Source organism: Phragmites australis, chromosome 20 (assembly GCF_958298935.1).
Source record: "Phragmites australis chromosome 20, lpPhrAust1.1, whole genome shotgun sequence".
Lineage (NCBI taxonomy): Eukaryota > Viridiplantae > Streptophyta > Magnoliopsida > Poales > Poaceae > Phragmites > Phragmites australis.
Genome location: NC_084940.1, coordinates 16,512,194 through 16,533,774, shown reverse-complemented (window position 1 = coordinate 16,533,774; position 21,581 = coordinate 16,512,194). Strand labels below are relative to the sequence as shown.

The 21,581-nt window shown below is 42.7% G+C and overlaps 2 protein-coding genes and 1 long non-coding RNA gene across 4 annotated transcripts; 2 read left to right on the top strand and 1 right to left on the bottom strand.

Annotated features, from left to right (window-relative positions):
• The first annotated feature begins 3,301 nt into the window (after nucleotides 1–3,301).
• LOC133901328 (uncharacterized) lies at nucleotides 3,302–8,402 on the top strand. Of its 2 annotated transcripts, XR_009906702.1 has the most exons (6): nucleotides 3,302–3,617; nucleotides 3,700–3,848; nucleotides 4,058–5,310; nucleotides 6,565–6,692; nucleotides 7,497–7,712; nucleotides 7,819–8,402. It is a non-coding gene; the product is annotated as an uncharacterized LOC133901328 (long non-coding RNA). The 2 variants fall into 2 exon arrangements; XR_009906703.1 differs by lacking the exon at nucleotides 7,819–8,402 and having other exon boundaries at nucleotides 3,707–3,848; nucleotides 7,497–7,640.
• LOC133901327 (protein EMSY-LIKE 3-like) lies at nucleotides 7,258–13,864 on the bottom strand. Its single transcript, XM_062342654.1, has 10 exons — nucleotides 13,498–13,864; nucleotides 11,184–11,392; nucleotides 10,978–11,087; nucleotides 10,647–10,890; nucleotides 10,346–10,567; nucleotides 10,199–10,267; nucleotides 8,903–9,148; nucleotides 8,742–8,810; nucleotides 8,609–8,672; nucleotides 7,258–7,597 (listed from the first exon to the last, which is right to left on the bottom strand). Exons 1-10 carry the CDS (start codon nucleotides 13,523–13,525, stop codon nucleotides 7,503–7,505), a joined length of 1,356 nt encoding a protein of 451 aa, XP_062198638.1. The 5' UTR covers nucleotides 13,526–13,864; the 3' UTR covers nucleotides 7,258–7,502.
• A 3,566-nt stretch (nucleotides 13,865–17,430) lies between these two features.
• On the top strand, nucleotides 17,431–21,026 carry LOC133901507 (alpha-galactosidase-like). Its single transcript, XM_062342858.1, has 15 exons — nucleotides 17,431–17,525; nucleotides 18,084–18,142; nucleotides 18,222–18,278; nucleotides 18,363–18,397; nucleotides 18,570–18,673; nucleotides 18,848–18,923; nucleotides 19,023–19,081; nucleotides 19,175–19,240; nucleotides 19,333–19,416; nucleotides 19,607–19,671; nucleotides 19,749–19,831; nucleotides 20,361–20,451; nucleotides 20,533–20,582; nucleotides 20,687–20,827; nucleotides 20,940–21,026. The coding sequence occupies exons 1-15, from the start codon at nucleotides 17,431–17,433 to the stop codon at nucleotides 21,024–21,026; spliced, it is 1,152 nt and encodes a 383-aa protein (XP_062198842.1).
• Nucleotides 21,027–21,581: the final 555 nt, after the last annotated feature.

Below are 21,581 nucleotides of genomic sequence, written 5' to 3'. Positions count from 1 at the left end.
CCCGAGGACCCCATAGGCTCGAGCAGCGCCCCAAGCACTGAGGCCCTTGCGGTCGGGCTGCTTTATTCTTGATTGTTGATCTGTAAGCTTAAGAAAATAGGAAAAGACTCTTTGTTTGGTGCGCTCTGCTAGTGCGGTACTCAATATAGACTGCTCTCATTTTTTATCCGAGACCTCTCGAATACCTGGACCGGTGAAGTATACAGACAGAGGCATAACCAAGAGGTCCAATGGTTCGGTGGTGCCCGGGTTAGGACTGGCCAGGCCGAGCACCAACAGCCCGCGTCTGGGGTCTAGGCGGTCCCGACCACTCTTTGCTCAAGCGGTAGGATTATCCGAGAACCCCAAAGGCTCAGTGATGCTCGGGGCACTACCATGCAACTGGACACCACAGCCTACCACAACAAACTTAGGTCAGTAGCAACTGCCCGCGCGCATACCGACCGGGATTCATTTTTATCAATGGGGAAAATGAGAGAGCGTGTTTTTCTCGCACAATCGAGCATCTCACCAAACAGATTAAACATATGGATTCCAGAGAAAGAACTTGAAATGAGAATGTATATTGACAATTTTGTACAGAAGTGGTAACTTACATGGTTGGTGGCAGCCCCCGACCAACTTAGGCAGGGGGGACCCCTAGCCTGGCTGGCCTGAGCACAAACATATCTACCTAGGGATAGACTTGCGTAGATGCTCGATGTTCCACGCATTTGGGAGTGGTTGCCCATCCTCCGCAGCCAGCCGGAACGAGCCTTGTCGCGGGACACCGATCACGGTAAAGGGGCCTTCCCACATAGGGGAGAGTTTATTCTTTCCTTCGCGCGATTGAGCGCGTCGGAGAACTAGATCCCCAACCTCGAGTGACCGGACCCGGATGTGACGCTGATGATAGCGCCGCAAGCTCTGCTGGTATCTGGCTGCTCGGACGGCGGCACGTCGCCGGCGCTCCTCCAAGTAGTCGACGTCGTCGCGCCTTCACTGTTCCTGTTCGCTTTCGGAGTAGGCATTCACCCGAGGGGAGCCAAGAGTGAGCTCGGTGGGGAGGACCGCCTCGGCATCGTAGACGAGGAAGAATGGAGTCTCCCTGGTGGCACGGCTTGGCGTGGTCCGGTTGTCCCATAACACAGCAAGTAGCTCGTCGATCCACCCTTTCCCGTGCTTTGCGAGCACGTCGTAGGTCCGGGTTTTGAGCCCCTTCAGTATCTCAGCATTTGCACGCTTGACCTGCCCATTGCTCCGAGGATGAGCGACTGAGGAGAAGCAGAGCTTGATGCCGAGGTCCTCGTAGTAGTCCCCGAACAGGGCACTTGTGAACTGAGTGCCATTGTCGGTGATGATTCTGTTCGTGACGCCGAAACGACTTGTGATACCGCGGATGAATTGAAGCGTCGTGTTCTTGGTAACCTTGATAACTGGGACCACCTCCGACCACTTGGTGAACTTGTCGATGGCGATGTAGAGGTACTCATAGCCCCGATTGCTTGGGGGAATGGACCCAGGATGTCCAGCCCCCAGACCGCGAAGGGCCATGAACCCCCCTACCTGGCGCGCCAGCTGTCGGAGGGTGAACTCCTTAAGCGGGGATCTGGAGGGACCCCCTTTGAGATTCGGCCGGGGAGATGATTCTGAATCCGCTTTGTGGGTGAAATAAATGGGAGTAAATGAGATGCAGGTGGGGGTGGAATGATCGGATGCAAGAAGTAGTAAATGCTTAGGGATTTTTAGACAGGTTCGGGCCGCACTGAGCGTAACACCCTACTCCTGTGTGTATGCTATAAATGCTCTGAGAATGTCTCTCTGAGTATCTGCTGGGTTACAAGAATATTTGTCTAGTCTAGAGCTTTGTGCTCTTTGTTCTTCGAGACTTGTCTTCTGGTTCCTCGATCACCATTTGGTTCAACTCGAACTTCAACTTCCACTGAACTGTCTTTCTCTGGGGAGCCCGCCCCGCTTATCTACCTGCTGGGGCGATGGCATGCCCAGAAAGGATGGCACAAGTTCCGAGGCACTATAAATGGAAAGCAACCATTATGGGCTGCTGCGCGAGGTGACAGGGAGGGTTGAAAACGTGCCCCCGTCCGATCTTGTTCGTCATCATGCCGCTTTTCAATGGGAGCCGCGGGGAGGGCCCACCGGGCAGCCACCGAGCAGCCCGGCGTGCCTAACCCACATGCGGCACGTCACACACGACAACAAGCACCACCAGCCACCCACTCGTAGATCCCGGCCAGGGGAGCCTCCGAGGCCATGTGCTACCCACTTCGTGCCACACCACGTCGTCCATGCCTAGCCCACCATGCGCCTTGACAAGCGTCACAGCATCGCCGTCGTGACCTTTGCACCCGGTCGATGACCTCTGCAACCTAGGCGGTGCCACACGCGGGCACACTCACTGACATGCCATCCATGTGCGCCGCTCGCCTGGATCCAGACGTAGTCGAGCAAATTCATTGTCAGGCATGCGGATCTAGCCTTTGCGATGCCGAACTACCGCGCCACATCGAGCCATCAATGGAACGGATCCAACCACCGCACTGCACCCCCAACGTGTTGCATCACGGATCTAACTATCACGCGCGCTACGAACCAGAGCGTGCGCACGACGTCGATGACCCCCAGCAACACATGCTCGTATGCTATCGTGAGGATCTCAGCGACGTCACTTAGATCCCGGCTGCTCGCCAGTGCCAACACGCGGATGCCACCGGAAGCGAGAAGACAAGCCGTCACATGCCCAACTCGCGGAACTCAACAGAGGCGTGTGGATCCGGCCAACATCAAGGGGCGGCCAACTACGCCTCGCCCTGGATAACGACGGGCAGGCCAACAGAACCAAAGAAGAGAAGAAGAGGGGAGGAAAGGGAGGGAGGGGACCACGACAAAGCCGTTTGGCACCGTCAGCTAGCAATGACGACGGCGGCCGCACCACTCGTGCCGTCAGAGCCAGGGGCGACGAAGCTGTGTTGCCCTGAGTCACCCAGGGGGTGACGCGAGGGCCCCCAAGTTGCCTGCCTCCTCGCAAGTATATCTGTTCAAATGGAAGCACATTAACACAACCCTTAAAAAGGGAACAGAAACTGGAATCGCTTACCTAAACAAACACCCTTCCAACTAGCAGATCATGAATTCTGTATACATGTTCCAGCAATGTTTATATGACATCGACTTCTCCGTTAACAGCAAATAGCATCATCATGCTCTGATGCTGGTCAACATCATACGACGTATTCCTTCGCCCATGGTTGTCTAATTGTTCCCACTGAAAGAGAGGAATCATCAACTTGTAAAACTAAGGATCTATCTATTGGGTCTCAGGTGTCTGACGTTTGAATTTTCAGCCATTCAATCGGAGGATCCAATGGCCACACGATTTCTTCTTCCTCCCGCCCGACGTTGCCTCCTCGTCCACCCCCATCGTCGTCGTTGCCCCCGCCGCGACCCTACCCGCTAGCCGTCATTCGCCACGCCGGCTAGTGGCAATCCTCTGTCCACTTGACTCCGGTGAGCCCTCACCCCCAAACTCTAACGACCAACCCAAACCCTAACCTCGTCGAAGCCTCTGAGCACAAAATCGTGACACAAATCCTGTGGCCAAAGGGGGAAGAAACACTCAGGTGACATTATGCTTTTCCGAAAAATAATCAACTTCTTTCTCCTCAAGTCTGCTTTTTTCACCTCAGTTCCACCGGGTTGCAGTCTGCAGGTACAAGAATTTGCAGATGGCGTAGAGAAAAGATCTTACAAAATCAGGGGGCTTTTTTGTTCTATGCCAATTCTGGAGTTAAAAAATATAATTGATAACATGGACCAATTTTAGCAAGCATTTGGTTTGTTACCAAAGTTTGGTAAGATTCTTTCCTCCATTGGAATTATAACATTTCCTTGCCAAAGTTTGGCAAACTCATAGGTGATCAAAATTTGATAATTTTCGACAAACTTTGATAAGGTTTGGTAGGGCAAATTTGTTATCAAACCAAACAGCCGCTGGAACCGTTGCAGCATTAGTTTTTTGTCTGGTTTCTTGACACGGGCAGCCCGTTCACTCGTCTTGCAGATTCGCTTTCTTGAAGGGATTCTGTTCTTCGCGTCCCTGTTTGCGTATCTCCTCAGCAATTTTAAAGGCGGCGGTATGGTGTTAGTTACATGGGTTCTTGGCGTATGGTGGGTGCCCTCCTGATTCTTATCTTAAGCTTCTTTCGGCCTATTTTGATTCGATTCGATTTGCCTTTGGAACACGTTTTCCTGTTGTCACGTTGAATCGATGTGCTCATGGATTGATCATCCTTGCTTATTTCTCAGACATTCGGGCTTATTTCTCAGAGAACCGGGAAGGTTTCATGATTGATCTTTGAACATGGTTTTGGATTGTGGATGGATTCTTTCAGGTGGGCAACTTATTTTCTGAGGATGCTATCTCTATTCTGATTTGGGTATTCTTTGTGGGATTTCAGATTTGGTTTGGGATTAGGTAGCTGCTGCTTTCATGTATCGAACTCTCTTACTGCTTCCTAAGTTCCTATTGATTTAGATGTTTTCTTTCTAGAAATTTTTGTGGTATCTTTTGATGGATTTTTTTTTTCCTGATGGCTACATTTTCCCTTTAAGGGACATTGGATTGGGTGGATCCTTTGAAGATTTCAGTGCCCATTTCAACAATGAACTAACATGTGTGGTCCTGGGTTAGTTATTCAGATGGAATTTTTCATCAGCAGATTGGCTGGAATTGGTTTCGTAGGATCCTGGCACTTCGAGTCTTCAATGCATTTCTGAGATGAGAAAAATCAGCTTGTCCATGTAAAAAAATTTCAGGCGTTCGGTATAGATGAGGGAGATAGGAAATATTTGACTATGCAGTCCTTTTGATCATTTACTTTTTAGTTACTGTCTGAAAATTTGTCTGTATGTTCCCTTTTTTTCCTCATAGGATTAATAAATATATGCCAGCATGTGAAATAAGAGAGATTTTGATTTTGTTTTACTTTCGCGCATTGGAGATTGTTTTCTTTCCACCTCTCATATAGGAACCTTCGTTCATTTCTATCCATCCAGTTCTTTCATGGGAAAGAAACTCAATAGATTTGTGCGATAGGCTTTCACTACTTTGTGTAAAGGAACATGTTTTGGTGGCTTCTATTAGGCCCAGTCCATAAGGCTATTTTGTTTCGATGATTAGTCTGGTCCAAATTTCACAAATTTGGAGATTATTTTTAGAGTGAGTTTTCCTTTCGAATGCAACTTTCTTGCTCAACTTACTTGGATAGGTTTTTGGTGGAGAGGCCGCTGGTATGTTGAGCAGAATTGCTTCAGGTAATTCTTGTTCCTGTTCCCACCTCATGAAATATCTGATACTAAATACTTCTTTCCAGTTTGAAGTAATTTTTGGCTGTTGTGATGAGATACCTAGCCACCTTATATTTCGCGAGGAGCTACCTAATTCGGAGTTGTAGATTGCGATCTATTTCGCCATTCATACTTATGAAGAAGTTTCATCACATCTTAATCATACAGCTTTTTCTTGTTCAAATGAGGTTCCTTGCATGGTTTCCTTTCGTCTGTTATAGAACTTTGGTTCCTCTCTTGTTTTATATGGTATTTAGCATGGTTGGAAGTAATGATAGTTCAAAGTTCAATTTAGCATGATTAATAATGCAATGATATTTTCGTTGTGCAGTGTTTGTTCTACCAACTTAGTCTCTGACGCCTTGCATAAATTTAGTGGCCTCAGAATGGTGGTGGTAGTTTCAGTAAAATATGGCCTCTTCAATGCAGTCTTGCACAAAATATGTCCATTTCCACTAAATTTGTATACATTTAGGAGATCGATAACCAGTGTATTGTGGAAACATGTTTTTTTTGGTTCTATGCATAATCACAAGCTACCACCTTTTTCCCTTCTTGTGTATATGTTACCATCTTGTGGAAGTTTTTTCTTCAAGTTTAGCTGGTTGATTAGAACATAGGAACCTGAAAAATGTACAAACTCTACAGAAGTTATGGTGGTCACATGTCGTACCATCTGCCATCTTGTTGATTTGAATAGAGTGCGGACTTATGTTCATCTTGGCCAAGATATCTTCCTCTTTTTCACCACGAGACCCAAAATTTGGCATTGGTTCGTTAGACCCAAGCTGGCAGTAGCTGCTAACTGCAGGAAGCATGTGAGCATAAATTGGCCCTGTTTTTGCTTAATACAGCAGCTAACTATAATTCATGATGGCACAGATCTTGAAGTAAATCATCCTAATCTATTTAATTCTTATGATTTGTGGTAGAGAATAGCAATTGAACCTTATGCAGTAACCTGTAACAGAATGCATGCATCTCCTGTGATACTTTACATTTACGGGTAAAAAATTGCACATAAATATCTTATTGGCCTTTCAGTTTGTTGAGGCATTATTTTATTATATGAATTCATTTTGAACTTGTGGTTGGAGAATTTTCCTTTGCATCTAGGCAAACAAAGACAAGAAAATTGTAGAATCTTGTGATTCTTGTCAAAAGTGGCTGCTAGATAGTAGTTTGCTGAAAGGCTTAACAAACTATCGCTTTTGCTTGCAGTTGGTCATAGCATTCTACTACCCCAATGTGGAGTCCGCCTGTAAGCCGAGCACAATTCAGGCTTCACATGGTGTGATCACTGGTGATGTGGCTGTAATCTCCACTGTTTGTCATGATTACATTCTAAGGTATTCTGCTATTTATCTGCACTTTACTCTACCATTCTGCGTATTGAATATTTTCTCTGTTGTTTTTTACTCACAGTTTGAGCGACAGCTAACTGGTACAATCTGTGCATTCAGTATTAGACACGCCAATGTGTACATTTGCCTGTTTGGAATGCCCAGTTGTTTCGAATTTGAGACGTCAGCATAATTAGTTTGCTTCATCATGTTTTTGTGAATTGAAAGGAAGTATAATAGGAGTATGTTGGAATCTCGCTTTTGTTATCTCTAGATGTCAGTACGATCGATGCTCGTTTACATAAAAGTAGAACCCTCTTGAAGTATTTTATAACTTTCCAACTTAACATTTTCTACACTGTTAAGTAACTGCAATCAAAGCTACTTTAGGAACAATATGTGATTTTGGAAAGGGAGATTATTCTGTTTTCCAGTAGTTTGGTGTAAATAACCAAATCCCATAGCTGCAGTAAGTTGCAATAATACAAACTTCACTGCATCGGTAGTACTATAGTGCGAACAACACCAATCGTTCAGTCAGTTGATATTCATGTGTTCGTGTGCACTAGGATGCTTGCAAATCGTGTGCTATTTCCTTTTGCGCATTGAGGAGATGAGATCATACGGGACAAAAAAAACTTAGTACACATCTAGAACTTTACATGTCAGCATGCTGCATTGCAATTCTACCAAAAAAAAAAAATCTTCGAACACAAAAGTACTTGACCTACATCGACCTAAATCTGGAATAAATATTAGCACTGAATTTTACAACAGACAGTTCTCTTATGTTCTGTATACATGTTCCAGCAATGTCTACATGGCATCAGCCTGATCACCATCAACAGGCATGGAATCGTTGTAGTTTGCCTGAGCATACAGCGCATTCCTTCGCCCACGATTGTGCCCATCTGTACCCACCAAAAGAAAGGGATTCGTCAAACGCTTGGCAACAGCAAGCTCGGGGACATTTAAAACTTAGGCCACATGGTGCTATCATGAAGACCTCATATGCTTATTGCACATGTATGTACTTCCAAATTTATCTTGTATGGAACAACAATTGTAATCATTAGAACATCAAAGAAGGGCAAAATGGCTGGCAATTAACATGTACATTTTTTTATGGCAGAATAAATGTCGGAAAAGATGTCCACTGTGTTACAAGGACACTAACACCCTCCAGTGGAAATACGGCATAATATATAATATGTAGAACAAATGGTGTACATCCAGCATCTGGAACATCTCTTGTTTGGGGTAACCACCCTAAACTGGAAATAGGAATAAGGGTGTGTTTAGGAGTAAGGGCGTATTTGGTTCCCAGCCCCAACAGGCCAAGCCAAATTTTGGCCATGGACAAATTAAGGCAATGCCAAAATTTGGTAGGAAAAAATATTGTTTGGTTCGTGACTAAGTCAAAGTTAGGGCAGTGACAATTAAGGCTGTTTGGATTGCAGCCATGCCAAAATTTCTAAAAGCTGTGAGTATAACATATGAGATACACATGTAACTAATTTTTTTTTGCACCAAAATATAGTCAACATGGGTCTTGATTTGTAGAATTAATTACAAGGAATGCAACGGTGCAAACAGATTAAAAGTCAGATACATGGTTTAGGAGATATTGTGATTTAAAATTTGTTAATCCAAAGCTTTTGAAATGCGTGCAGCCAGTGGGCAGCTGCCACCTCAGCCAGTGGCCAAGTCAAATGCTAGGCGGCTGTTTTGCTCGGGAGCCCTGCCCGTGTTCCCCGCTGTCTGTAGCTGGGCCGGCCAAAAAAAATTTGGCATGACCCAAACGGAGGCCAAATTCACGGGCAAAGCCAAAATTTGGCTTGGCCTGTTGGGGTCACGATCCAAACACGCCATAAATGTTTTCCATATATTTATAGTCAAGGAGCAAATGGATCAGTATTTACCGCTTTCACCATCTGATGCCTCAGCAAGCCTTGCTATTGCATCAATCAGCGACTGTTCTTGCTCCTGCAAGCATTGACAGTTAGGCAAAATGAAAGCTTACTGATGTGATAATTTGCACGTTCTGGCATATACCTTCAGTGCTTTCTTTGCCTTCTCCACTTCCAGTGGATCAGGATTGTTAACGTTAAAAACTTTCTCCACCTACGTGAGCAGTCGACAGATTTAGTAAAAAAAACAATGCACAAGGTCAGTAGTTTTTATAATCATAAACACTAGGAGAGTTATTAACTAACCTCTTTTATGAGGCTCTCAGTATGAAGGATATCAATGTCATCGGAACTTCTCTTCCCAACACCATTTTGGGGAGGCAGCTTGGATAAATTCTTTTGAAATCCTCTTCCTCTCCCTGGACCTGGCATGGGCCCACCACGGCTTGTTGATTTCCTACCCCCACTATTTGGAGCACCTCGGCTTCGCAGATATGTCACAGGGTCTATCCCAGACTCGTCCTCTTGCCATCTTATATCTTCAGGTCCCATCTGTACTCAAGAGGAAAAAAGCAATTTTCAGTGCCATTCAATCAAACAGAAGGTTGTGGACAGCACTAAATGCCACTGAGCACAAACATTCATATACTGAGAGCACGAGCAAGATACAAACTGGGAATCATATGGAAGTAGTAATATCCATGGGACAGATCAATATGTTCGCTAGTAAAATGAAATGTATCTGCTTAATTTTTTTATATAATTATGTTGAGCAACAAATGGCTTCTATTAATTCGTGTTATAAGCTTATGTTTATTATCCAACAATCCTCAGATGCAGAGTTGATGTATCTTATTACACTTTAAAATATATGGAATTAGATGAAACTGAATATAGCAATCACTACCGATCCAAACTACTTTTCAAGTACTACCCAATATCTTCAATGTTTAATAATTTGCACCAGGCATACCAATAAAATTACTGGAATAACAACCAGCTCTCTTCAGATTCACAGACCTGTGCTAACGGTTTAGACATTTAGCCATCAAGAATCTATCGCAGGCAATGCTGATGCGAGAAACTTTAATCGAAATGTTTGACTACAATTCAACTAAAAATATGTTAATCTGGATGAAATCTTAGCTGCAATCTAAACACCGACCATATAAAATTAGCAAAATTTGTTAAACGGAAACTTGGCAACCCTTGCCACTCACCAAATTAAACATAGCCTAAGAATATGCTTACATTAACTTATATTCTACTATCTAGCTTGTGTACTTCTCTTAATAGATTCCATTATCTATGCCATCAGCACATGGCACTGCTGACACAGGATATGGTTGTGCATGATATGGTCAAGTTGGCAAATATCTTCTCACACTATAATTTGTCTTAGTTCACGTTCAAAACGCGTGAGGCAAGCTAACATCTAAAAAGTTTTTTTTTTCTGAAAGCTAATCCAGCCAAATCAAATAATTTTATTCTACATCTTGCTCATCCCATGTCACATTAACAAATCAAAAGAGTACCAGAAAAGCAAAATATGAAATTGTCAAGTGACCAGAATGTTTGCATTAAAAGAGAAAGATCGTGTACCTCTTTGAGATCAACCCATTCCCAGGTCTCGTTTGCAGTATTCATGTCATAAACCAGCGCATAAAGACCCTGCAACGAAATCCCTAAGAAAAAGCTGGAGGCTTTAATTAAAAGTAGCTGTCATCTGATGAGATAAAAAAAACACACCGTTTCCGCACTATAATCAGATATAACTGCTTCATAGAAACTATTATCTTCAGGCCACCGACTCATGACTTTACGACCAATTAATGGATCGACACTCTGTGCTTGAGAAAGTTCAGCAGGAGGACCACCAGGAAAATTTCTATTCATATGTGGTCCTCTTCCGCTAGGACCTGCTGAAGATGGCATGGACTTGACTGCAGAGCCACCAGGTATCTTATGGCCCTGAATGTGCATGAACTTCTGTCAGAGATATAAACAAAAAAAAAAAGATTCCTTTAAGGAATTGGAAGTACCCACTTACTGGTTTTGTTTTCTTGCCTTTAGGGCCTGGTGGAACTCCTTTTCTAACTGTCGAAGATGATGGTTGTGTTGGTGCAGCTAGTTGTTGTGAATGCATTGCAGGGGACGGTGCAGGTAAAGCAGGAACAGATTGAGACGTCTTTTGCCTCTTACGAGCAGAGGTGGTAGGACTGGGCACAGGGTCATGTATCGGCTGAGGATTATTGGACAAGGTTGCCTGAAGCCCTCCGGTAGATCTCCATTCCCTTGAATGCCAAGAAAGGCAGAAATTCAGAATGCCAAAAAACACGGTAAATTACCATTACTAGCACAAAAGACCATTCATATGTTACCTTATGCTGCGGATAATATCATCGTTGTTAACCCTGTTTAATAGCTCCCTGTGTGCTTTGTCAGATACCCTTAGCTCCTTTCTAAGTTCGGTTATGAGACCTTCCTTCTCCTGAAAATGGTAAAGTTGATCTCAGGTAAACTTTGAGAAATAACATCTAAAATTATCAGACATCAAATGAACACTAAATAGTTTAATGATCCCAACCCATGTAATGGCATCAGATTGGGCTTTAAATGCACGAAGAACTGAAGAATATGCTTCCTGCTCAAGCTGATGAATTTGTGTTTCCATATCTGTCGGTGCCCTAGCATATGAATTGGCAGGAACAATAGCTCTTCCATTACCACTGACACGACCACTGCCTCTCATACCCCTATTATTCGGATATGGTGGTGGAAGATCATCATCAGTTCCTGCAACCAACATAAAGGAGCCAGCATTTACTAATGATATCAACATTAAAACAGAATTATTAATATATTTGATGATTACAGAAATTATAGTTTCCAGAAATAGTTCACACATCACAGTGTTCTTGAAAACAAGACAAAGATACTTTGATGATTACAGAAATTATAGTTACGTAGTTAATAACAAGCATATTTTATCAGTTCTCAAAGGCAACTTTTATCATTACTCATATGAGACAGTAAAAGTGTACCAACAATCCCACATGATAGGAAATTTAGCAATTTCCAGTCCTCTATTCTGTGAGCAGAATAGCATATGCAACCCATGCATTTATTTTCATACTCCTTTCAGCAGGGAGAAGCTAATCTATAACATCCCAAGAAATTAAATAAAATGGAACTGAATGGAATAAATCTGCAACTTCATCCAAACCCTATAAGGGATAAGCATCACCAACTACTCTCAGAGGAATAAAAATTGACATATTTCACAACTTCCAAAAAACAAGAGGGACATCTGTATTATGAATCATACTGTACTATACCTCTACACCAAATCAGCAAACCATATCACAGATTGTCAGTTTCCAGAAACAAATGTAAATTATAATACAGTTTTGACAAAAGTAAAGAATTTATTCACGGCTAGTGCAACATCTGAGAAATGAGACTTGCAGCGAGCAATTAGACCAATAGAGAAGTCAGAGGTCTCACAACCAACTCAAAGATTGCAAAAGGGTGCAACTACTACAATTCCCAAGACCTACAAAAAAACTTTTTAAAAAACTGAAAGCCTGTATACTTTTTAACATCACAGTTCAGCCCACATTCTGGCTACAGTTAGCAACTACCGATAGGCCAAATCTGTATTGTTAAAAAAAAAAAAGCAGTAGTCTAAGAAGCCTGAGCAAACAACACTCAGTAGTCAAAATCCAGTTGGCCGGCACATACAAATACTTACATAAACCAAATAATTTGAGAAAGGTTAGAAGGCAAAATCTCCTTAAAAAATGAACTATTCTAAGCATATTAGATATCACTGCTAAAATCCATTTGGTATTCCTAGCCAGAAACCTTAAACTCTTGTACACCGGATACAGTGAAATAAAGAATAGCAGCGAGAATGCCAAAAAATAATTCGCACAATTTAGAGCAATCAATAACATCACACGCAGACACCATGAATTACTAGATTGGCAACCTCAGGTACTTCACTAAGTTATTTGTCATCCCTCTATTACGCTAGCTATCTGAAAATGAGATCGCAGTGAGCACTCCATCCAGTTCAAAAGTTCAGCTAAAGGTTGAGTCCCAACTCTTGGCACATCACATTTCTGACCCTCCATTAAGTTATTACAAACAACAAGGGACAATACTGATACTATACAGCATCATTCAGGCTCTAAGTAAATTATCAAAAGATAACTAATCAATGGCACCTCAAAGATGATATTTTCCACATTTTAAATTCTAAAGCAGAATATCCTTATTGAATCAAAGACCAAAAAACTCAGTTTCCATCAAAAAGAATCATCGGGAACATAATTTGAAAGGAATTGGCATTTCACCAACATATCAGCTGCAGACAAGAGCAGATTTTCATGTAAAATTCCAGAGTCATGCTCCAAAGAAGCTCCAATACCAATTTTTCACCATGAGATGCTCAATTCAGTAACGCGCAAACAAAGGTAACCAGGCTAGGAAGAACCCATACCGTTCTCCATAACGATTCGTGCTAATACAACCAAGGCAGAACCTAAGAAAATCCAACCCGTCAAACAAATACCACGAGAAATGGTTACAACCCCCCCCCCCCCCCAATTCACTCAAATGAAGCAAAATTCCTGAGCAAGAATTCACCGTAATAACGCATCCCCACAAATGTTCACTCTTTCTCCCAAAAAAACTGGCGGGTTCACGAAAACCCTAACCCCAAAGCCTTTCTCCCGTCAGGCAACTACCGAACACACTAAGGACGTGGCGTCGCACCCCCCAGGCTCATCCCCAAGCAATCCGCAGCGGCGAGCAAGCAGCTCGAGGAAGAAAAACCCTAGAATCCCAAACCCTAGCTAGGACCAGAAGGCGGAGCCGAGCTCCCCTGCACTCACCGCTGCTGTCGGAGGGCCTGTAGTCCATGGCGGACCGCGCGGACGCCGTCGCCAACCACCACTGACGCCGTCGCGAGCGCGAGCACCGGCCGGACTTGAAACCGCCCAAAAAAACAAGGGTCAGCTCCTGCGGCCGCGCCGCAGGCGGAGCTGCTGGGCGGAAACCGCCGCGCGGGCGTCGCAGGATCCGCGCGCGCTCACCTGTGCGGGAGGCGGGGGGGCGGAATCGCGCGGGTAGGCGGCGGAATCCCGCGAGATTTGGAGGAGGCCGAGGGGTCGAGGGCGAGCTAACAGTGTTGCTAGTATCGGGCGCTTCGATTCGGGGGGAGAGAGAGAGAGAGGAGAGAGGGAGAAAAAGGGAAAGAGGGCAAAAAGGGAAATTGACGGACTTGAAACGGATTTTATAAGCGCGGCGCGGAGCTGATGTGGTTTGGGTTTGGCTGCCGTACTGTCTGCATCATCCGTGGTTTCATCTTTTAGCTGTGATGATGATGATGACATGGTGCCCTGTGCCATTGCCTCCATCGCTCCTAATTTCTTTCTTTTTCTTTTCCGGAACATGCGAGAAAATAGTTCTGCTGCCATTACGATGAAAACATCCACCGCTGTGGCGACAAGCATCAACACAAAATAAGCTAGAGCACAAATACAAAGCCCAGCTCTTCTTTCCTATTCCTCCGGATCCTCTTTCTATTTCTACAGTTGAAGTGCCACCACTTCAGCATATTGCCTCTACGTCCCTAGACACCACTCTACCGTGTCTAAGACTATGCAACGGAGAGCATGAGCAATGTGTTATGCATGTTTTCACTCACGACGGCCGGTCAACACCACCCACCACAATCGATAGCAAGGAAGCAAGGGGGTGCAGGAAGTTTGTTACCCACCTTAGCTATCCAAACACACCTTGTTCTTGTTCTTCTACCTCTCTCTATTAGGGTATTAGTATCTAAATTGAAGTTTTTGTTCCTTGAGTCTAAATTTTGAATGTGTGAGCTCAAAGTTTTTGAGTAAATAGATCTTCGACCTCGTCATGTCATGTCATCTCTTGATCTCATCATTGCTTAAACACGTCATTAGCCTCTTGAGAAGTCATAACAGACCTCTATGATAATGCTTCGATTACTCACCACAACACTACTAACGCCGCAGACACTTTGAGTGATACATGATCATTGAATGTTGGTATAACCGTGAGTCATCAATACATAAGGAGGTAGAGAATTTTTTGAACCGGTCCGAGAGGGAGAGATGTACATGAGAGGAAAAAAGCTAGGAATTTGTGGGCTCACGCGTGTCTACTTCCACTTGAGGCACTGTCGCATAGGTTGCATAGAGGGGCAAAAATCCAAACATACATAACATATCGGACCATATTTACAAAAATAGATAATATGATATATTTACAAATATAGTAAGTGTATTCGGCATATGGTGTATCAAAATCAAGTTTTCAGCACCGGTGTGCCGTAAACATATATGACAAATAGTATTCGGTACACGGTGTGCCAAATACGTGGAACCTTAAGCGTATTCGGCATATCGTGTGCCAAATATACCTAGATGCCCTGTATTCAGCATATTGCGTGTCTTGTTTGTCAGCCAACTTCCTCACGTGTTGAGTGTAGCAGCACATGGTGAAAGCACAGCTCGATCATATCGATCCACCGGCCTGCAATAATGAAGATGTATGCATGCAATATTGCTATATTTCAGTGAAAGCACAACTCGATCATATCGATTCACCAGCCTGCAATAATGGAGATGCATGCAGGATTATAGGTGCATTATTGATTGCAGGATTGCTTGATCATGCAAGCTCTCATTTTCAAGAAATATGTATTCTATACTGCGACAAAATATTCTCATATCGCTACATCAAACACAACATGTATTCTATACTGCACAAAATATTCCCAAATCGCTACATCAAATACAACATGTATTCTATACTGTAACAAAATATTCCCAAATTGCTACATCAAATACAACATGTATTCTATACTGTAACAAAATATTCCCATATCGCTACATCAACCATCCCCCCCCCCCCCCAAAAAAATCTACAAACAGGATCTAGTTGCTATACTATGTCTACTCTAATTCTAAACTTAAATCTATATCCTAACATACGTCTAGTGGCTATCTTACCGGGTTTGTAAAAAAACTAGGTATAACCTCTAACCTATGTCAAAATCTACCAATAATGACTATCCTACTGGGTTTATAAAAAAAATACTAACATACCTCTTTATCTTTATTTTAGTAAGGTTTCATCCCAAATTTCTTCCTCCCCTCCCCTCCTCTCGCTCTCCTCTCCTCCCCTCCCTCTCCCTCTCTTCCTCTCCTCCCTCTCTCGGCTAGGTGTGGTGCAAATGGTAGGCTGACGTCGGCAGGGGTGCGTCGATGCTTCTTTATACCTAGAAGATCTCGCCCACTGAACGGACGAGCCCTTCTAGGTGGGCCCACCCAGTGTCGCATCCATGGAGATCTTGCTCATTTAGTGGGCGACATGAAGTTCTCGCCCGCTGAACGGGTGAGATCTTTTCTGAGCCGGGGCCCACAAAGTCTCGCCTGTTCATCGGATGATATCTTGTTCTCGCCTGTTGCACTGGCGACGGTAGCCTATTCCTACTAATATATATATATATATATATATATATATAGGAAAACTAGTATGTACTCCTGGGTGTATGTACTCCCACCTCTCATATACCACTTTTACACATGTGTTATACTTCTTTATCACTTTAAATATACTTCATTAGTAATTATAAGATACTACAATACAAATCCCACGAAAATTTTTATGAAATTCCATAATTTTTATCTTAATTTGCGTATATACTTCTTTTATATATAAAAAGAGTATATAGCAAAAATGAAAGGTTAACATTGAATTTTTTTTCATACAACTCATATTGGAGTATCTTAGAATTAGTATTAGAGTATACTAAAAATGATAAAAGAGTATAAAGTGTTTGTTTAGTTGGTATATTGCATGTGGGAGTACATACTCCTAGGAGTATAGAATAGGTGTCATATATATATATATATATATATATATATATATATATATATATATATATATATATATATATATAATCGCGGGGCGGCTTTGGTCCATGCGGCAAGAGAGTGGCCCAAGAGAGAGAAGGCGGGTGGGCCTCGGAGAGATTGGGCTGAAAGAAGGGAGATGGGAGGTGAAATGGGTTCAGCCCAGGGAAGAACAAGCTGGCCCGGGCGGAGAGAAGGGGGAGGGTCTGAGGGAGAGAATGAGCCGAGTCCAGGAAAGAAAAGGGAATCGGGCCGGGAGGAAAGGTGGAACGTGCTGAGAGGTGAGGTTTTCGACCAAAAAAGGATTTCTGGGTTTCCTTTATTCTATCCTTTGTTTTATTCTTTTCCTTATCTGTTTCTTTCTTTTTCTCACATTCCCAACTTTCGTTATGTCGATTAATAAATTCATTTTATGACTTCTGAATTTGGGCTGTTACAATACTTTGACAACAAAATGCCACAGCTAATGCTTCTGTCTTCTAGCTTTAGCACTTGCAACGCTAGTAAGTGTTAGAGATAACTATGTCTGTACTAGCGATAGAGTTACGTCTAGCAGTAATAAATGTTTATATGGTTATGATTATTATTTAGGCACACAAAGATTTTAATAACAATGAATTTATACACTACTCAAACCGAAACAATGGAGCTTGCATCGGTGTATCCGAAACCAAGGTATATATCGCCTGCGCCGGCCTCCGTGAGATCCTAAGCCCGTGAAAAGACCCTTGCCTCGATGCTGGCCAATTGCTATAAATAACGACCTAGGAGATACAGAAGACCACATCACTTGCAGCACCGAGTCACCTACCTGCGCACATATTTGTCATGGCAACCAAGGCACTCTTCTGCGCTTTCTTCTTCCTCTTGCTGTCGATGTCGGCATTGGCGATCCGTCCGGCGAGGTCACCGGCAGCGGTGGCGAGGAGAGCCGCTCTGGAGAATGGCCTTGGCCGGACTCCCCAGATGGGGTAAGGGATCCTTTAGCCTTTGTTTTTTCCATGGACATGCGTGTGGCCTTTGGTGATGAGATTTGGTTTTTCATCTCGATTTTCCTGTTTTCTCCCCATTTTCTGTATTCATGATTTCACTCAATTTGCATGGAAGCCGTCCAAAAAGAGTACCACATTGTGTAGGAATAATCTTCTGCCTGCCCAATGTTTTATCATAGCAAACCTGAATTTTGGACAATCCAAAAAAGTGGCCTATTCTAGGTTCTTCCCCCTCCGATACTTCCTAAGGTCTATTTCTTTTGCAGTGTTGTTGCAAAACATAAAAACTTTGCATACATTTATGAATGATAAATCACACAAACGATGGTCTCTTGTAGTCTCAGTCTCTCCAAATCACATTCTCATGGGTGACTGTCCAACAGCTCTGTTAATATGTGTCTGGTCGGAATATGCTTTGTGAATTACTCAGTTTCAGCTCCAAGTACCATAGCACCACTGTAGACATAGAAGTGCTGATTTTTTTTTTTAAAAAAAATTATCTAGCGCATCTCTTTACTGACTATGTGCCAAACTCAGGTGGAATAGTTGGAATCACTTCGGCTGCAAAATAAACGAAGAGATGATTCGACAAATCGGTAAGGCTACACTCTTGCCTCAGAATCAGTTGCAGTTGTGCCCATGAAATGCTGCAAAAACCATGATTTGCTTCTGCAGCTGATGCTATGGTGGGTACTGGCCTTGCAAAGCTTGGTTATGACTATATCAACATAGGTAGTCTCTTGATATTTTCCCTCCTTTTCTTTTGGCTGCTGCTCAGTTGTAAAAAGTGACAAAAGAACATATGTAAAACTGCAGATGATTGTTGGGCAGCCAATGACAGGGACTCTCAGGTGAGTAAATGTTGATATAGAAATATATATGTAGAATAGAGTGTAGCAAAATAAAATTTAAAAATTCAATTTTGATGCTCAGCAAAGTAAAACCAGCAAGATCAACATGACATTGCTGAAATGGATATACTCTGTTCCATCGGTAAAATGAACAGCTTTCTTTATTTTACAGGGTCATCTAGTTCCAAATCCAACAACATTCCCATCAGGAATAACGGCCCTGGCAGACTATGTGCATGGAAAAGGGCTCAAGCTCGGAATCTATGGTGATGCTGGGTACGCATAATTGGCAAAAGAGAAACCGCAGAGTTGCATGGAAAAAAAAAACGCTTGGAAAAACATGGCTGGCAGAAATAGAAACAGAATGACAAAAAATCATACAATTCAGTTCAACAGATTTCATGCTTCAAGTTGTTGTTTATCTCTTGAATCACAGCTATCTCCTTTCAGGTCGCGAACTTGCAGCAAGTTGATGCCCGGTTCGCTTGGATATGAAGAGCAAGACGCAAAAACATTCGCAGCTTGGGTAGCTTTATTGTGTCAATTAGATCAAAAAATTTAAACGTGTGAAAACAATGGCTTTCTTTCCTGCTTCAACTGAATTCTAATTGTCTTTAATTGGAAGGGAGTTGACTATTTGAAGTATGACAACTGCAACAACCAGGGAATCAGCCCGCAGCCAAGGTGCCCAACACTCCATCAGCAATCGGTAGCTTTTAACAGTTCCTCCTTTTCATGCTATTTTGAGAAACTGAACTGGCTCACGACAACATGCAGATATAACACGATGAGCAAAGCGCTTCTGAATTCTGGGAGGAGTATTTTCTTCTCCCTTTGTGAATGGTAACTGTTGTTCTTTTTTTTTCCTTTTCTGATCAATTTTTTTGTTTGAACTTTGAACTCAATTGTTCTGTTTTGAAAAATTCGTTGTGTAGGGGTGTGGATGACCCAGCAAAATGGGCAAGTGGTGTAGGAAACAGTTGGAGAACAACTGGTGACATCCAGGATAATTGGGCAAGGTAAAGTTTACACCTTGACGAGCTACAACTGTCCCGACAAAATATGCCAGATTTTGTTTAAGTTTACAAGGAACTTCTTGTCACTTACCTGACACACAAGGCCAAATTTGGCACTTGGAAGCATGAACATGCATAGCAAAAGATTGTCTTATCAATGCCTGATGCACCTTGTTGCCCTGTAATGTTTTAGCATGACGGGCATCGCCGACAACAACAACAAGTGGGCATCATATGCAAGGCCTGGTGGATGGAATGGTTAGTCCTTCAGCCCAGTGAAAACTTGGAGCATGCTTTCTCCTGAATGTTGAATGAGCTGATGTTTCTGCTTTCAGACCCAGACATGCTTGAAGTCGGAAACGGGGGAATGACAACAGAGGAGTACCGCTCCCATTTTAGCATATGGGCTCTAATGAAGGTAATGAGTTGCATTCTTCTGTGCATAATATCAGAGATGAAACCATCAGAACAGAAGCATTAAACAAACTGTGTACACTATATTCATTTGCATTTTGCCACACCATGATTATTATGATCCTAAGATCATTAGAGGATAAACATCTGTCAGGAGGATAGTCAGGCCGTGTTGGTTGCCAGGGAGGGTTTAGAGTATAGATTTGAGAGACTTAGATTAATTCTTCTTTTACTTGATTACAAGGATATGCCAGCTACCCCTTTATATAGAGAGGAGAAATTACAATCCTAATTCAATTCCAACTCTTAATTTATTTTCTACTAAATTTATCAGTTCTAATTCAATCTGACTTCTAATATAATTCCTACCAAACTTATCTATAAACAGATCCATTCGAATCATAACGTACGAATAGATACACTAACTAATCTATCATAACCTCCCTATCTTATGCTACAGTAACGTGGTTGCTATTCACGTGTGCGAACAGTAATTCTGCACATAACAATGGTGCTGCGCTGACGTGATGCAGGCACCTCTATTGATTGGCTGCGACATCCGCTCCATGAGCAAAGAAACCAAGGACATCCTCAGCAATCAAAATGTCATTGCAGTTAACCAAGGTCAAGCAAACGCACTGATCATTCCTTTGTTTCTCAAAATTAGAGAAGATATGATACTAAGCTTAAATGATTCGTGAGCAGATGAGCTTGGGGTACAAGGGCACAAAGTGCAACAAGATGGAGACCAAGAAGTAAGTACAACTATATACAAGAAAAGCAAAAGCTGTGCTTGGTGCCTTTGGATTATGGTCATATGCAAGACTTGTTTATATATACTCCCTGACATTTTGCTTAGGTATGGGCCGGTCCACTAAGTGGAGGTAGAGTTGCTGTGGTTTTATGGAACAGAGGGTCTTCTGAAGCATCCATCACTGCTACCTGGAGCAGCATTGGTTTTAATTCATCAACTGTCGCTGGTGCTCATGATCTTTGGACAGTAAGCATTTTGTCGGATCATATACAAGTTCTACCATTACATATTTACTCTCTGTTGCATATTGCAGTTTTTCTTGGTCTTCTTTTGAGTCTGCAATCTCGTTTGTTTGCAGGACGAGGTTTTATCATCAGTGCAAGGAGAATTGAAGGAATCAGTAGATTCTCATGCTTGCAAAATGTATGTGTTGAGCCCAAAATAGAAAGGATTCTCACTAATATATTGCATGTTATTATTGAATAAACCAATTCAAAGGTCTTGAAGAACCATACGAAAATCAGAAAGAATGCTATTTATGTGACACAACATGACAACTAGTATCAATCAAAGTGAGTATATTGTGGCAATTTACCAGTAAACGATAACCTCTTATTTCTGATATGGTAATAGATCGCTACAAGATCTATAGCATGTACCCAAAATATATTATGGGTATTGATATTACGCAATCTATTGACTACAGAAAAAAATCCCTTCGTATTTCCAATATCCAGCAATTATTCGCTGTGAGAAAGGTAGCTTTGAGAGAATTTTCGGAGTGATTCTCATTGATGATTACTAGCGATAATTATACACCGAGTACAAGGATTGGTACAGGGTTTGTTAGCCTATACAACAAACTACAAGAGTATCGGGTGCTCGGTTAGGCTTCTGTTGCCAGATGGCAACAGTAGCAAGTAGGCTAGGATAGTGTTTATCCAATAGCCTCCCGCAGTGTCAACCGGAAGAGGAGCGCACGTTGAGACTGGAGCAGAAG